The 18549-nt window shown below is 36.2% G+C and overlaps 1 protein-coding gene across 1 annotated transcript in view; it reads right to left on the reverse strand.

Annotated features, from left to right (window-relative positions):
• The window catches only part of FIG4 (FIG4 phosphoinositide 5-phosphatase), a 63028-nt gene that overhangs the window by 16240 nt on the left and 28239 nt on the right, over positions 1 to 18549 (reverse strand). Inside the window, exons 16-22 of the mRNA XM_009289203.2 lie at positions 12626 to 12764; positions 11492 to 11550; positions 10740 to 10887; positions 9549 to 9632; positions 6080 to 6275; positions 4771 to 4853; positions 25 to 114 (exon numbers count right to left, since the gene is read on the reverse strand). Coding sequence (XP_009287478.1) covers positions 25 to 114; positions 4771 to 4853; positions 6080 to 6275; positions 9549 to 9632; positions 10740 to 10887; positions 11492 to 11550; positions 12626 to 12764 — 799 coding nt within the window. The remainder of the gene's footprint in view (positions 1 to 24; positions 115 to 4770; positions 4854 to 6079; positions 6276 to 9548; positions 9633 to 10739; positions 10888 to 11491; positions 11551 to 12625; positions 12765 to 18549) is intronic.

The following is an 18549-nucleotide window of genomic DNA, read 5'->3' on the forward strand; positions in this document are numbered from 1 at the left end:
GGAAAAAAGAAAAAGAGTACTTACAAATTTATAACCCTATCCAAGTGGTGTTTTGAGCAAAACTGCTGGCTGCTCTTGTCTTGCTTATGCTGACTCTGTCCCAGTTGAACAAACCTGGGAAAAGCAGTAGATAGGAGAATAAATTAAAGAAAACAAAAGAACTATCTGCCAAAATTCAGCAAGTGAAAGAAAATAACACTAAAAAATGAGTCTTTAAGTCATGTTATGTAAGTCTCTGATCATGAACTACCTCTCTGGTAAATACGAGAGATTTTTAAAACTTTGCAGGGGTGCATGTGAGAGCTCAGGAGCTTCTTTCAGCTTGAAAAAGATTTGCCTATTAATTGGTGTCACCTAGTATGTCATGGGATAGAAACAGGCCTCTGCTCCTATGAAATAGGCAGCCCGCTACAGTCAACTTCCTATGTTTTTTTTCAAAGCAATCAGATGCTCTCTGGTAAATACGAGAGATTTTTAAAACTTTGCAGGGGTGCATGTGAGAGCTCAGGAGCTTCTTTCAGCTTGAAAAAGATTTGCCTATTAATTGGTGTCACCTAGTATGTCATGGGATAGAAACAGGCCTCTGCTCCTATGAAATAGGCAGCCCGCTACAGTCAACTTCCTATGTTTTTTTTCAAAGCAATCAGATGACTAGCCTATGGGAAAAGTCAACAGAAGAGATAGAAAGTCTCTCAAGTTTCAGATTTAAGTCAGTCCTCAGCCAAATTCAATCTAGTTTATTCAGCTGAAACACTGTCAGTCCAGCTCACTTATTTCCAAGCACAACCTTTTGAGAGAATTACCCCATCTCCAAATATTTGCTGGAAGACACTGAAGATGCAAAATACTGTTATGTCTTTTTTCTTGGCAATGAATTGGAGCAAAATTTAAAAAAAAAAAAGATAATCACTAATTTTATTCAGTCTAAGAGGAAAAGTCAGAGGGTTTCAAGAATATGTATATGTAGTTATCTCACACTTGAACTCAATTTGTTCACTCCCCAACGTATCTGCGCTACTGAAAACAGACGTAAATGTTAGTTGTGATGTTAACACTTTAATTTTCTGACACAGCGGGGGTTTTTTTAATAGTTAGCTTCCATTTAGCTTAAAAATAGTCTTATTGGTCTATTTCAGAAATATTTACTACATTTTAACAGGGGACAATTAACAGTGCAAAAGCAGTTGCATAGAAGAGTGCACAGAAGACAAAGGAACAATACATTCCTAACCAACTTACTGTGATTTTTCTTTCTGCTCCATTCAGATTCTATACTGTAGAAACAAAAGCCTCAGAAACATGCGACATCACTTTGGATGTTGAAGGAATAAATACTTACATTTCTAAGTAAGAGAATTATAAGTGGAAATAAAGATAATTAAGATCTTCTAGTGCAGGAGCTTGCTATTGAAACAAGCTTAAAAAAACAAATAAAAGCAAACTAAAGGTGTAAGTATTTTTATTAATTGCTTCAAATTATCCAATATTCTGAAACAAACAAGGCCTAAATTAAGACAAGCAAGTTACCAGACATCAGTAAGACACCACCCACAGTTGATCTGCAGTATACATCCTCAAATTATTTGAGGGACCTCCTGTCCCTTCCAACCTCAACCAATCTGTGGTTCTGTGATTTCTATTTTGATGAGAATTAAACATAAATTATCTCAGTCATCAATGAAAATGGGCTGAACAGATTCAAATTACTTTTCATTTGCATATATACTTAATATAGATCAGCTGACGTAAGGTAACTTAACCTGAGGTACTTTAATCTGCGAGTCCCTGATGCTAATAAAGAAAAAAATATGTAACATGTCCAACAATGTCAAGTAGAGTCAGGATCTTACATCTCCATTTCCCTTATTACAATAATAGAAAAAGACTTGAAGTGAGAACTATAACCATACTGTGAAATAAATTGCTGCTATTCTCAAAAGATGTACATTGTAATAAAGGATGTCAGTAAAATCTATACTTTCCACATAAATCAGCACATCAGACCATAAATAGCACTATGTCTTGTTAGCGAAAAGAGGTAAGGAATTTGTAATTGTTATATTTTTAAAACTTGCATTGCTTGAGGGAAATGGAATAAATGCAAGCTTTTTTTGTCTTGACAAGGATACGAATAGGGAGCTTCAAAGCCCCCATGGAGTTTACAGTACTACTGTAACAATAGACTGAATGTTAGTCCAGCCTGAAAAATGATTAAATGGGAAGTAGCTGCAATTCTGGATGTTATCACAGAGCTGTTCATCTGCACGAAGTGACTTGTAGTAGACACCAGCTCACACTGGGCCATTTGCAGAACAACAACTATCCAGTATACCAAAGAGTAATTGTCAAATTTGCATCCATTTTCTAGTGATTAAAATAAAGAACCAAAGATAGAGGCATAGGTGAAGTTAAAAATTTCAGAGATAATGAGAAACATCCTCCTCAACCCTATTCAAGTGTACTATCTTGAAATTACTCAGCATGTAGGAAATAGGTAGAAATGGGAATTTCAAAGAACTAAAGAGTGCAAGAGAAGTAGCTACCCCTGAAGAAAAATTAACAGAAAAAGACTTTTAAATAAAAAGAAAAAAAATGCTGTGAGAGGATTAATGAACTAAGTCAGGATTAATCATCACATATCACCAAATGAGAAGATATCATAGTAAATTAAAACTTTCCTCACAAATTGAAAAGGTTTCAAATATGACAAGGTAATCACTGCTATTACACATTAGAAAATAAAAACAAATGCACACAAGGCCATTTCAATGCATGCCGCACAAGTATTCACTTCAATATACACATCGTGTTTTTCTGAGATGACGTGTAGTTTTCTTACACCCCTTTTCTCAAACTCCATTAATTCTACATTCTAAGCAGGTGTTCGAAACATTGGTTTATTAAGCAAATGTAATTGATTTGCGCTCCTGGTATCTTGCATAAGCAATCACTCTCTTTGCAACAGCATTATAAGCCTTTAGGAACTAAGAGGGTCTTCAATTTGGATCTAAATTTCTCCAACTGATCTCCAGTACTGAATTCCCATTATTCTGACTAGTTTTCAAAGACAAAGATTGCAGTTCAGGAAAGAATCTCCTCCACCAGGGAACTGAGTAAGTACCTTTTTGGTTCACTTGTAGTTCATCTATAACTGAAATTACTCTAGTTCAGTTTTGGTTTGAGTTAAAAAAATTTCAAAACGTTCAAATTAATTTCTGATTTAAGAAAAAAGGAAGATTTGAACCAGTTTCTTTTTGGCTTCAGTGTTATTCTGTGATATTGAGGAGAGAATTTGAGGACAATAGCGTAAGTACACATTTTTTAACAATGGCAACACATAGCCAGCGCTCTCTACGGGGTTATGGCAATTCAGAAACAGCATTCCTGAAACAATGGGAGTCACTGCCTTTTGTTGGAGAAGCATACGATTAATTTGCTGATTGCTCTTGGGGAGCTGACAGTTCACGGCTCCTGCAGGAGTGGTGACAACTGTCTTGTAGAGGATAAAAGTCCAAGTTACCCTTGAATAAAAGCAGAAGTTTTTGTGTAGTTGGAGCTGGGAGATGATACCTTGACGCTTGCCCACCAACTCTTACCTCCAACTGCTCACAGTAAGCCAGCAGCTCCCAGCTCCTGAGGAGAGCCTGCAGGTGCTGCGCAGCATGCTGCCTCACATTGTAGCAGTTTACCTCAAAGTGCAGGAACTGAATGGGAACTTGCTGGACTACCTAAGGAGCTGTATTTTGTCTTGCACTATGCTGTATCTTACTCATTTCCTGTACGTATGGTTTGAATTCACAAAACCATTTATTAAGAACAAGTGGCAGTATGATGCTGTTCAAAATGCAGTGTGTAAGAGCACATTATTACACACACTACGCTTAGTGCTTGCATATATATATACACACACACACACACGCACACATAAACCCACACAACACATATATCTGCATGTTGTTATTTCATGAAACTCCAATAATGGCAAGGGCCAAACCGACTTCTCCCTCTCCTGAAACTTACAGTACAAATATCTGTCACTTAGATATCCATGCTTCTATAGTGTGAGTTATTCCGGCCGCTTTTCTCAACTTCTCTCCTCATAGTCTATACCAGATTTGGTAACGGTCTCAAGGTCTCCCTATAAAATCCACAATTTTTTATTTCAAGCTCAAAAGGCCAAGATGTTTCAAGAAAAAGGCTGAATATTATTCAGAAAAGTAATTTTCCTTGAACATCAAAAATCACACAACTATTTAAATTTGAGTAAAAGGTAACAGTTAACACATCTCTACGAATAAGACATTATGTTAAAAAAAGACTTAACTTCTGTTGTTTTGTATGCATTTTTATAGAAGACGCTACTTCACTTATGACTGATTTGAATTAGCATAATTCAACATTTGAAAAAATGCAAAAAAATCACAGACTACATAGCTTAGAACCATGGAACCACTCCTAATATGGAATTTGCTTATTTTTTTCTGGGACTATATTAAGTTATATTAAGTAACAAGTATTTCTACTGAAGCATCTTTCATTCGATTTAAGTTCCAAATTTTGTATTCAGAGACCTCTGCATAACTTCCACCGAAATCAGAGTTGACACAGACATCTGAAAACAGTTTGATTTTAAAAACAGAATAGTATATATTTTTAAATTATAAATTTTAGAGGTATTTGGATAAGTTTAATCAAAAGCAGCACTTTGACAAGCTGTATTTAACTTGCTCCAATTATCTTTTACTGATTACCACTGGGAATTTATCTCACCTAGCGTATATTGTGAGATCATCTTCCGAAGGAACATCTGAAAGATTGACTCCATACACATCTTTTGTTGATTGCACTACATTCTGGAACATAAGAAGAAAGATTCAGACTGAGGATACCGTAACAACATCCAAAGAGAAGTTTGCTTTCAAGCAGGGAATTCTTTCTAAACCTGAAAATAATTTCAAAAGTGCAGGCAAAACCAAACAAGTTTCTCATATACATAGTATATGTATATATACATATGTATATATGTATACATAGCTTATGCATGTTTTGGTTTTTTTTAAATGAATAATATTTTTAATAAATTATTTTTAAGACTTTTGTTCAAAAAGGAAAGGATTCTTGAAAGATAACATCAGATAAAACAACATATTAGGAGAATAAATTATATTTATAGGACATATAATGATGTAGATATTAAATTCCGTTCTGTGTTGAAACTTAATATAGAATAAATCATAGTCATTCAGAACACGCTCCCACATTTGCTTTCACATTTCCTGCTGTCAATTCTGAAATAATTACAAACTTCAGGTTGAACAAAACTATTTTTATTTTATACATTACACAATCATGTCAGTCAACTATAACAAGGATCCAATGCACATACAATACTTCACTATGTCTAATGGTTCAGTGTTAAACTGAGGGGGTTTACTGACAAGACGTGTGACTGCAAGTAAGTCAACTATAAAAATAGTTTTCTTTTTGTTCAAAAAGATCCAAAGTCAAAGAACAACTTCGGAAAGATATGTCCTGACCAGAAGTATAAAAGCATTTTATTATTAACTTCTGTGACTTTAATAGAAAGGAACTAGCTGTTTGGGTTCCCCCCCTTGCCATAACGATACAATTTTTCTCTACTCTACAGCTGCTGATGTAAAAAATACCAAAATTCAAATCCCTGACCAAATGTCAGGGATCATTCTGGAATAACCAGAACAATGATCAGAAGTGCACTACTGCTCTGAATTAACATACTAACATAGATATATTTTATGCTTTATGTAATGGACCACACCTGACCTCAGTACCTTTCAAATGCCATAGGTTTCTAACAGTAATTTTCATTTTTTGAAAAATATTATTTTCCACTGTGTTTCACTATTACATGACAAGAATGATAGCAAAGTTTTATAAGCAGTTGTGCTAATATCTACACAAAGAAATTACACTGGAGAGCTTTTTCACTTAATTTCTCAGTGCTTTACTTCTGACTGTTCTATAACACTGGGGTTTTTTTAAGGAAATGTGAATTTTAAGCCTATGATTAGCCTTCTTGCCTGCCACAATAATTTCTTACCTCTGTGATTTTTGTATTGTCTCCTGTATCAGTCACCTTTACTGGAGTTGAACGTTGAGAAACAGCACCTTCATCTTCTTTGTCTGTCCCAGAATCATCTTCAGAACTACTTGACACTGCTTCCTCACTTGGGGGTGGAGGAGCACTAGCAGCTGTTTTGCGCTGCAGCACGGTTTCTTCTCTATTACTTTTGTTCCTATCATGAAAGGCAGTGTGTATTTATGAAATCAGTGGGATATTAACAAGAAGTATTTAAAGTTCCTAATTTTGGTTACAGTCTTACTGGGGGAAATGAGTTCTATCCTCTGGAGCAACTTGTTGCTCATCTTTTGAATCCCCCAATTGATTTACTTTTCTTCAATCTCCTCTCATTCCAGAGCATTTAAAGAGAGCTCAAAGGATTATGTCAGCTTTTCTCCACCAATTCTCTGATTCTTTACTTAAATCCCTCCCTCAGACTGAATGAATAAAAAGGAATAAAAATTCATTGAGATATAACATCTTTGGTTCTGATCTGGGAAAAAGTTTCACTTTCTGCTTAACAACATTATCCAGTCCAGTAGCTTTCTTAATCTCAGGCCTAAAAATCTTAATCATAATGTCACTTTTTCCCCCTTCCTTTTCCATACCTCTCCCCTCAATTTCGTTGTTTAATCAGCAACATTTCTTTACGCGGTATGTATTTCTCACTCTAGAAATTCTAGTCAATATAAAGAGGTGCCTTATTTGTAAGAATTCTTCAAGATACAGCATCTGTATTTTAGTAGGCTAACACTGGGTTTAACTGTACAAGCTCTGAAAGGTATATGTGACTTTACCCATCGGAAATTGTACCACCCTTACGTACTCTACATCCTCTCCTACTGGCCATAGAAGGGTACGTGGTTGCGCTTTCCTCTCAGACACTGTCACAATCTTTCAGGGTCTCTGGAGGAAGAGGGACTGGAAGGCAGGTAATGAATATGTTTATAGACAAATCAGTTCTGGAAACAGGGAAGCAACATCTCCTCCTTGCTGAGGTGACTGTCCATATATACACTGACGCTGTGCGTGACTTCCTTTAGGGTCTTCCTTTAAAGTAAGACAGCAGCATGCTAAGAGGCTTTGACAACAGCATGCAGTTTGGTGCAAGTGCTATTCTGAGTTGCTGATGAGAACACTAGAGCTGCAAACACATGGAGGTCACCAGTATCACTTGAGCTCTAGTGGAGCACACCATGACTGTCACAGAGAGTTCTGCCTTTTGCAGTCAAACTCATACAGCAATTTATCCCTGTAGTGAATTAGCTGAACTTTATATGCTTTAGGAACACATATGAACAAGTAGGAGAGTCCTCCCAGAGGTTCTTGATCTGAGAGCATACCACACCCCCAAGGACATTAATATATCAAAAGAATCCTTACAGCTGGAACAAATGCCTTAAAGGAAAAAACAACACAGGTAAGTTTAATTTCTGACTCAGCAGAAACTGACATCTCCTTAGACCGAAATTTACAGAAAGTTTTGAAGACATACTGCATTCTTTCTAGAGAAAATTAAGGTTATCTTCCCTACTTTTCTAAATGAGGTGAAGGTCACAAGAAAAGCAGTCCTTTCTGAAAGCTGAAGAATGGAGCAAGTAGCCAAACACTGGTAAGAGTGATATCCCCACCCCCAACACATAGTCAGAAGGCAGCCAAGATCTAATTGTCCTAGGGGACCAGAACACTTACAGATGAAAAGTGGTTTTTTTGTTTTAGTGGTTATAATTTTTAGCCTGGAGAAGAGGAGGCTGAGGCGAGACCTCTTCGCTCTCTACAACTTCCTGAAACTACCTGAAAGGAGGTTGTAGCGAGGTGGGTGTTGGTCTTTTCTCCGAAGTAACAAGTGATAGGACGAGAGGAAATGGCCTCAAGTTGCGGCAGGGGAGGTTTAGATTGGATGTAAGGAAAAATTTCTTTACTGAAAGAGTGGTGAAACATTGGAACAGGCTGCCCAGGGAAGTGGTGGAGTCCCCATCCCTGGAGGTATTTAAAAGACGTGTAGATGGAGCACAAGTAGCCACACTGGTAAGAGTGATATCCCCACCCCCAACACATAGTCAGAAGGCAGCCAAGATCTAATTGTCCTAGGGGACCAGAACACTTACAGATGAAAACAGATCACCAAATCCTCCAGAAATGTCACAGTAGATTAAAAGATGATGACAAATGTGCAAGGCAAAGATACAACCTCTACCAAGGGCTAAATATGGGTAAGGTGGAAGATTGAAGCCACCTTTTACCCCCCTCCACAGCCAATGCATGGGAAGCCTTACAAGCAATACTCAGGGAGTCCTGGAACATGGCTTTGGTCCGGCTGATTCTCTATCTCATAACAATCCCTAAAAATCACAGTGGAGAGCTTGAAGCAAAGTGCCTGAGAAAAATGTATAATGGTCAAGTATTTAATGGAGTATCTGGACAGAAATTAGTTAGTCCAAAATCTGACATTATACCAAAGTGGAAGAATAAAGCTTATCCTCAAAGGTACCCATAAACTCACAGTTCTTAGCAGAGGTAAATTGTATAACTGTTGAACAGTCTTTCTGCTTATTCCCAGGGAACATAAGTAGTGTGAAATCAGGTTCTACTAGTGATAAGCATAGTCTACTCTCAACATTTATAGATAGTGATTCCATTCCCTCAGGGTCAAGGCACAACGGATGTTATTTATGAGATAGTCAAATTTTGTAGCTTTTAACAGAATGGCAAGTTTTCAGAAGAACTTATAATATTGTGACAGCACAGGTTTAGTTGTTACTGACAAAAGGTTTCCTTAATATGAGATATCAAAGAGAGAATGAATTGGTTCAGGAAGAGTCCCCATAGCTCGTGTGATACAGCAGATCAAACACAACAATGGAATAAATAAAGTAACAAAGCAAGTCCAGGATGCAAAAACAGCTAAATGAAACATTCATTTGTTCCAATGACTGTTGCTGAATTGTTTTATGTAATTTTATCTATAGATATTTTAATAACATTTTTTATCAAAAACTATGCTGAAATTTGCACTTATTGCTGTTTCAGGATATGTTCTATTTATTCAAAATTTATTAATTTTTTTAAAAAGAACAACAACAATAATATATGCATTCCTGTCATCTCCAATAGAGAATACAGTTGCCACTAGTATGAAGAGATGATCAAATTTTAACAACCTCTGTATCTTTATTCTAGATAAAATTTTCTCATGGGTTTCACTTCAAGGAGTACAAGAAAAGAGAAAAGATTAAACAAGTCTGAATAAAGAATTACCAGTGTCAAATAAAAATCTCAAATTAGGTATGATTTTCAAAGTGTACGATTCTACAGTATAACACCAATGATTTTTTTATTTCCCATGTAACAGAGAATATGCTACACAGACACACACATAGAGTTTATGTATTTGCATTACAATTTCACTACTATTAAACCAGAACAAAATTTCATATTTCAGACTTACCCCAACACTGATTTTCCAGTTTCATCAGGTTTACGAACAGTAAATGGACTTGGATCAATCCCCACATTCTTAGGCATAAAATCTCTGGCAAAATAGAAAGGAACAACTGTTCATGAGCAAAGTTCAACACAAATTTTTACATTTTCTGGAAGAACCACCACATCTACCTTTGAATTAAAAAAAAAAAATCAATATAAAAATAAATATCAAGTTCTAACTTCATCATTACAACTTAAAGTCATGTAAATATAAACCCCCTAGGTATTTAAAAAGCTTTCAATTGCATTATTTAGTCCCATAAAACAGCTGCAAACATTACCACTTGCCAAGGAGGCTAGAGCAATGTGCTCCATTCCTGTGCAGAAGCAGCCCTGTAACTCAGCTACATTGTTTTCAAAATGCTGCCAACGCTCAAATTGGGCCAAAAAGCTGTATGAAACATAATCCGCCTGGAAGTCTTTAGCTAAAACATGATTAAGATTATGCTTAGAATACCCAGCTGATTGCTGCCAACAAAAAAACAAAAACAAAAAACCACAAACAAATAAACCAACCAACCAAAAACTGTCTGGTCAGCTGCGAGAACCTGATGAACTGAAGAAAACAATTGTAAAATGAGAGCAAAACAGTTACAAAACAATTGCTTTGAAGGTAGCCTCTGTGATCTGAGTCCACAGAGAAAAGCTCATTTGTCAGCCTTCAAGTGCCCAAACATTTGGCACCCCATAATGGAAAATAATTGGAAATTTCAAACCAACCAAAAACTGTCTGGTCAGCTGCGAGAACCTGATGAACTGAAGAAAACAATTGTAAAATGAGAGCAAAACAGTTACAAAACAATTGCTTTGAAGGTAGCCTCTGTGATCTGAGTCCACAGAGAAAAGCTCATTTGTCAGCCTTCAAGTGCCCAAACATTTGGCACCCCATAATGGAAAATAATTGGAAATTTAAGTTGCTATCTTAGCAGAATTTTTTTAAAGTAGCATTTCCATTTCAGTATTGTGATTTAGTTTCTAGAAGTTTGCTAAATTTGAAGCTTAAAAAAAAAAACCACAAAACCACCACAAAACCAAACAACCCACAAAACCTACCATGTTACACAGATTTAACCAAATAAATCAAATGTACATTTAATTCACACCAAATCAACTTCCAGTTAAGGATTTATAGTCACAAAACATCCCAATATACCGTGTAGAATTGGTCATTGCCAAGCAGAAGGTCTCATCAAAACTGCTCAACTCATACGGCCGAAAAAACTCATTGTGGATATCAATTTCCTCTTCATACTTGTGGAATTTTTTCACTGTCAACTTCCGTCTGTTTTCAGCACATGTCACTGGGGAAAAGAAAAAAAAAAAATCTTTTTACTAACAACTAATGACTCTGCAAAAATCTAAACAAACAGTAGCTTGCTTACACAGACACCCTACCAGGCATTTTTCTACAGCCATATCCCCTCAAAGACAAGAAAATAGGATATGAAGAAGATGATGCACGGCACATCTTTAATAAATATGCATTATCAACCACCATAATTTGATTTCCCTTCATGACGACAATTCCTAATAAAACATGCTCCACAGTATCCCAGAGAAATAAGACACACTAGCTATACCCTGTCATCTGCAACAGGAATGTAACCAGCAGCACAGACTATAAATATATTTTAATAGGCCAGGGGGGGGAGGGGAGAATGAACTATGCCCTGGCACATAAACATATGGAGGTCAAGTTTTAGCCAATTAGGTATCTCTTGCATCCTGCAGTTGAAAAATCATAGCTCATTTGGGGGGCTGTCGGGGGAGTGGGAAGTATTTAGCAATCATTACGGAAACTTGTTTTTTTTTCAGATTTGGGATCTAAAACAGTTAAAAAGCATTTGTGACTAAAACTTCTTTTTCAAGATACGCTGTAAGGCAAGGAGCAAATATAGTTCCTACCTTCATCAAAAGGAAGAGGTAAATGCTTTAGCACACCTGTGGTCCACCAGTAAGTATAGCTGTACAGGAAAAACAGACACACAATTGATACACAAGATTTGATCTTGTATCTGCTCTAAGCCTTTGCACATAACAGTTACCCAACCACACAGTGTCACTTTAGTAAACATCTTTATAATTCAAGTGTGGAAGAAAGCAAAGAATTATCCTTGGATGGAGGATTTCAACAGGCTCCTATCCTACTACTTTGCTCTCAGGCCATGAAATTTAAACACATGAAGCTCAATACAGGTATGGAGGGACGAGTGGTTTTGTTCCATTAAACAAAATACATTTCAGGTGCCTACCTCTACAGTGCTGAAAATTAAGGTCTTAGTACATATAGAAGGTATTTATGTATTTCTCTTGTTCTGGTCTTTTAATAAAAAAAAAAAATTAAACAAAAAGCATCAACCCCCACCCCTCCCACCACTTGTTATTCAGATCCTAAAATTTAGGGAAAGGGTATGAAGAAATGAAGGTCAATGATAATAAAATCAGAAGATTGTCAAAGCAGCTGACTTCTACACATAGAAATACATTTTAATGTGACAGCTGTCCTAAGTCTGAGAACTGTATGTTGGCATAGCTAACAGCAAAAAACAGGCCCTGCTGGAAGCTTATTCAGGATTTCTGAAAAACAACAAAGGAAGTCAAGCAACATTAATAAAATAAAGCATGTTTTATCTTTCATTCATGTTTATGTATTTTTATTTTCTCTTCTCAAATATACTTTAATTTCTTCTCTAAATTATTCTGATAGTTTCTTCTATTTCATTACTTGGGATGAAAAGAAATTTATCTTCACTGATTTTTATTTCAAATATGTGTGCATTCACAATACTATAAGGGCTGTAATCAGACTATTAATGTGGCTATCTCCTACTTACGTCATACTAAAGCAAATCCTTCAAAACACCAACATCCAACACTTTTGGTAATCTCTTGAAGGCTATTTTTAAGTTTTTGTAAAAACTTAAAAAACAGTTAGCAAGTTTTTGACAGGCTGACCAAATTATTTTGGTTAACAACATGCATTTTTTAAATTTCTTAGAGCAATACCAAACAAAAAAAAAAAATGGAACAGCAAAATACCTTCGCCTGGTCTGTAACAGACTGAGGGTGTTCTTGTGATGCAAATAAAAATCAGTGGGAAGTTCCCAGAGATGAGGTTTTCCTTCTGTAGGCTTGAATACTCCCAGAAAGAGATTGATAGAATCTTGCCTGTCTGCATCTGTTAGACAAGAGGTACACTTAATGCCAGGAACATTGCAGAGCTCAAGCCCATTCAGACATTTGCTTGTTTGTTACGTTTGCTCCTCACAGACAGTGTATGTCCTACGACTTCTACAGGGACCTCTGGGTTTCAACCACCATCACGAAACTTCATTTAGACCTGATCTCCTGCCACACTGCAGCGCATGAGGGGCTTGTACCAGTGCTGCCTCTCTCCTTGGCTTCTCTCACCGAGGAGCTGAGGCAGAAGCTCTGCTTAGAGGCTTTGCAGAAGTTAAGATCTCACGCTGCAGCTCTGTCTCCCACCTCTGCATATATGTGTATGCATGAAGCACATGCATGTGTTTATGCATATGCCAGGGAATCTGACATATCATGATGAATTTACTGCCGTCTAAATAACAGAAGAATGATTTACTGAAATTAAGCAGTATCCATACAATACACAAGTTTCCCAGATCACACACAAATTATGAATTCTTTGGGTTTTTCTAGCCAAAATGTAGTCAGTAAAATAATTAAACTTCACAAACACCTTTTAAAAATTTGGACTTTTTTCCCCTGTTGGCTTAAATCATCAATTTCTCTTGCCATATTCTAAGTTTCACCAAACTAAGTAAGGCAAGTGCTAAAATCCAGTAGTTACATACCACTGTAGATGAAGCATGACAAGGAACGTTGTTGTTCACTTACATCTTTAAAATCCCTCTTGCTACCTAGCTGCAGATAGGATGAGTTACAACAGATATGAAGAAAAGCTGGAGTCAGATGAGGGCTTGGGGATGGTGAACCGTGATGAAGACAGCTTTGCAAGCAGAGTCGTAGGGGCAGAGGAAGGCTTACATGCAAAGGATCTTCAGATATGGGGGAACAGATGAAGAACTGAGCTCTGTTTGTGCCCTGAGGAATTAGCATGTGGAAAGCTTTTGCCTCCACTCTTGTTTGCACTTCAGTAATCACCAGACAAGGAACAGTTCAGACTAGTTCAATAGATAGTGTTACTCCTTCAGTTTTCTCCACATTTCAAAGAGAGTATTATGAGTTGAGTGTCCCTTTAGCAACACACCGCATCAAAAAGACAAACTGAAGTCTCAGTATACCAGAAAGCAGGCAAAAAAATAGGCAGAATCCACAAAGCAGTGGTATGACAGCAAGGACAAAGTTGGTTCCTGGCCACCACCAAAGTTTCAGTCAAGACCTCCTTCTCCCCAGAATTCGAACGTCTCTTCCTTGTGTGCAACATATAATATTTTTTACAGGGAACTAAGACACACAAGCAGCTGACAAATGAAATGCTATGTAGAAATTTGGTGACAATAGGATTATAGAAAAGTACGGTACTTTACAGAAGTGCACATACATGGAGGTCAATATTTGGAAATGGTATCTTCTGTATAAACAGTCACATGGTATAACAGGGCAAGGCACCAGGAAAAGGGAAAGAAAGGGGAAACCTCTTGATGTTGCTTTGGCTCCCCTTCCCTACCTGGGGGACCTTTCATCTAGAATCCGGCTTTTTTCTTCCTTTTTTATCCACTCATACTCCCTCCAGATACTTTTACTGTCCCTTCAGAGCACTCTTCCTAAAAGACACTTATTTTACCTTCTTTCTTGCTCCTCACCTTCCCAATTTTCTTAAGAGGATCAACTTATAAACACTAACTCTTCTACACAGTAATACTTAAAAGCATATGTAGGTCCTTATGGTTTGCAAGCCATATTGTTTCTGCAAAACAGCATCACAGTTTAACCAAGTCATAAGGAGAGAATGAGGAAGGCTGGGAACAGTGCAAGAAAGCTATGCAAAACTCAGTAAAAAGGTCTGAAAAAAATAAACAAAAAAAACCCTGTTGAGGACACCGAGAATTAAAAAGAAAGGAAAAGTCACAAGCAATAACATGTATTCTTTCTTCCTGGTAAGTTATTTACTTAGTGGTTTAAAGAAAGTGCTGAACAAAACCCAAGAAAGCTCTCTACTTTAAAACTGCAGGAGCCCAAAAGACAAAATTAATTAACATGAGCAAATAGGTTAAAATTGGTGGTAATTTCTGAAAGCTAAAGGCAGAGATGAGCCTCCTTTATTCATTTACCATTGTTTCACCTGCCAGGAACAGAAGGTATACTGAAATCGTTAACTAAGTAATTGTAAAACAATTAGAGTAAAACAAGATAATTCAGTTAACAAACTATGTCACTACTTATATGACAGATGCTAAAATGAAATGAAACTAAGTAAAATTTGTTCTGTAAAAACCAGCTTGAATTTAAACTCATACCAACTAAATTAACCAATTCACTGTCTGAAATGGTCTATAGCAGCAGTTCATTAAAGCATTCTCACCTTTCTTCCATAGCAAAAAAATGACTGCTGTTAAATGTTACATTGCAAAAGGACTCAAACTCTCTTTTGCATTTATTGTTTCAGTTGTGTTTCAAACTTAACAGAAATACAGGACATTTATCAGAAAATGTCTTTCTACTGTCTTACTCCTCAACTCGTAATTTAAAAGTAGACAAAAAACCGTAACATTAAAGATTCTTTGTGCATAAGTCTTCAAGCAGGCACAAACATATATACACATGTGACTGGGGAAGCAGATAGTTAACTTGAAAGGTGGCAATCCTCCCCCCACCTTACTTTAAGGGTTGAACAATTTTATGACTTAATTTTGAACAAAAATAATGAAAGCTTTTGTCTTTCTTTGAAACACTGGCCAGAGGAAACAGGATATTGAGCTTTTCAGATCAATTTTATTATCTAGATAGAAAAATCTCTCTTTCCAAAAATAAATAAATAAGAATGTGTCAATGCACTGTGGAGCACAGACAAAAGAGCAAACAGGTTTTCTCCCTTCATTGTTAGCACCAAATGTAATAATTACGTACAAGCAAGTAGAAAGACTGCACTGATTTTTCAAAAGATACTGCAATGTACGTGTATACTAGCACATTTTTAAGACCATTTGAGAAAACAGGAACTGAAGGGGCCATTTAATTGAATTAGCCTAAAATAATCTACTGCTCTCAATCTGAGCTTGCAACTGCACTACATGACAAATTGCTAAATCATGAGAGACTCAACACAATTGGGACTATAACGTCCCATGACTAAAAGGTTATAGTAATTAAGTTTACTTTCATACAACACTAAAAGGTAGTTTACTATGTCCAGTCCTGTTTGTGGATAAATAGATTATTCCAGATTCCAGAAGCTTATTATGCATGTTGCAACTCTAGCACTGAAGTCTGCAATGTCACATTACTTTCTAAAAGACATAAAAGTCAGAAGAATATTATTTGGAATACTATTTCCTAATTTCTCTGACAATCACAAATGAAAGAAAAATGTTAGAATTCAACTAATTAGAATGCCTGCCAGAGAGGGTGTTGAAGGAACACCTAATTCTTAGCTGGATGATGTTCTTTTTTTCTGGTACAACTCATTTGCTTATAACCAAGGTACTTCAAACAGTTGACTTCCCAAACCACACTGTATCCTCTACTTCTTTCAAATGCTAGAATTAAAAACATGCATGAAAAAAGTCAGAATTTTTGCCTAAACCTGTAAGATTTTTTCAAGTTACCATAAAATTAACTGTCCCATATTTTTAGGAGGAAACCGTGGTTCTCTTCTAAGCTTCAGTCACTAACTTGATCCTGAGAACATTTTTTAAAATTCTTCACTTTTCTATTATATAGGCAACATATTACAAATTTATAGGTACAGAAAATCTATAGAAAAGCTAAGCCACATATCATGAACTAGAGTGAAACTGCATTCAAAGTTATCTTTCTTATAAGTCCAAGTCTTATCTACTGGATCAGTATCTCCAGGCAACCGATACATGTCTTACTTTTTCTCGTCTGTACAACTTAATTAGTAGTGATTATCCTAAGAGCTTTGAGGTCAACAGATGAAACCATTTTCTTAAAAGTGTAAATTATTTTTGGAATCATGTATTTTTTACAATAGACCAACAGAACAAGTGTGACAGTGATTTATTTAGGAGGCACTGTTAGCAGGCCACTTGTAATCTTGTTCTGAATCTGACGTACTGTACTACTTCAAGCAAATCACTAAAATTATCTGTGTCTGTTTACTACTGGTACATAAAGTTCATAAGCATTAAAAAAAAGTTTCTTGGATCAGAAACACAAGGAAATGCTAGCTCATGAACTGGCTAGCCCTCAGATTTTTATTTGTATTTTAATATTGTTACTATCCATCACATATCCTTTAAGTGCAGTATAGCACATTAGAATCCTGTTCTAAAAATGCTTCCTTTTATCTCTGCTTTCTGAGAAAACTTCAAGAATAAAATGATCTCTCTCAATGTGTCACATTAACAGGCTTGCAGATGCCACCTGAACAGGCGGTGTTGGACAGTGAACCTTTAAATTCCACTGAAATTAATCTTTTAAAATTTCATACTAAAAATGCAGTAAATACAATGAATGCTATGTTTCACCAATGCCATCTTCAAACACAAGGAATGCATAAAGCACCAAAAATATTTGGCTCAAATGGGATCAAATACTAAAAATCATAAGTAAATTGGGGAAAGTGTGCAGCACCTTTATGAAAGTTTCATTTTTCATACTGACTTCAGTAAAGACTAACATCTGTTTGTGTACTCAGCTACAAGTTCGCCCAGGTGACAAGATGGACTTTTTTCATTCTGTATTCTTTCTTCTTTTTGTAACATCTTTTTCAGAACAAATTCTTTTATTACTAACACACATGCATATCTTGACTATCCTTGCAAGCAGACCACAAACCCAAATGTGGATCTAGAACTTTGCTCAAGCTTCCACCTAACCATTTAAGTGGCTGGCATAAAAGTGAACAGCTTCAGAGATTTGTTCCATCTTGTACTTATCAGTACGGGTGATACTGCAAGCGTGCTTCCTTTTGCTCATAAGAATTGATGAAGCCATGCCTTATTGCCACTGCAAACAGTAAGAGACCATAGCACTGAAATAAACAAGCTCTCAATTTCTCATTTAATTTGGGCAAATATGATACACAAATTACATTAATTACATTCAGAAACAGTACTTTAAATGCTGTGCTCTCACATTTTGTTACGTAATACAGAATTGTCACTAACAGCAGCAATAACTTCAGCCAAACAAACCAGGGATTACTGAAGTATTTCTAGCCAATGTCCAACTCGCTGTTTTAAAGTTCACATAGTTTCTAAATAATTGCAGTCTACTAGGGGAAAAAAAATGCAACTTCCTCCCCTGGCTATGCAGCTTTTGTGAAAAAGAGTAAGAGGACTGACACAATATTTAGAACACAGCAGCACTCAATGTTTGTCATCCTGACATGTCTTAGACTGTCCTTTGATCATTCTTTTTAGATCTTTCTCATGACTTCTAAAAACACTATGCATTTTTTTTTTTAATGGCTCAGCATTTTTCAAAGAGGTTTTCTCTTAGCAATGTTGTCCAGAACAAAGTAGAACAGTATCAGCGACTGATACAAGCTGATAGGAGTAAAGGAGTAAGCTAATATTTTATGACTTATTAACTCAAAAAATAGCTTATTTACTTGGTGGACCTTTCTTTTTTAATTTAATTTTGTCTTTTCTACCACAGACTAAACAGTTAGTAGCTTCTATTAATCCAAAACAATTATATAGAATCATAGAATCATTGAGGTTGGAAAAGACCTCTTAAGATCATCGAGTCCAACCATCGACCCGACACCACCATGCCCACTAAACCATGTCCCTAAGTGCCTCATCTACACGTCTTTTAAATACCTTCAGTGATGG

This window comes from Aptenodytes forsteri, unplaced genomic scaffold (assembly GCF_000699145.1).
Source record: "Aptenodytes forsteri isolate BGI_AS27 unplaced genomic scaffold, ASM69914v1 Scaffold217, whole genome shotgun sequence".
Classification (NCBI taxonomy): domain Eukaryota; kingdom Metazoa; phylum Chordata; class Aves; order Sphenisciformes; family Spheniscidae; genus Aptenodytes; species Aptenodytes forsteri.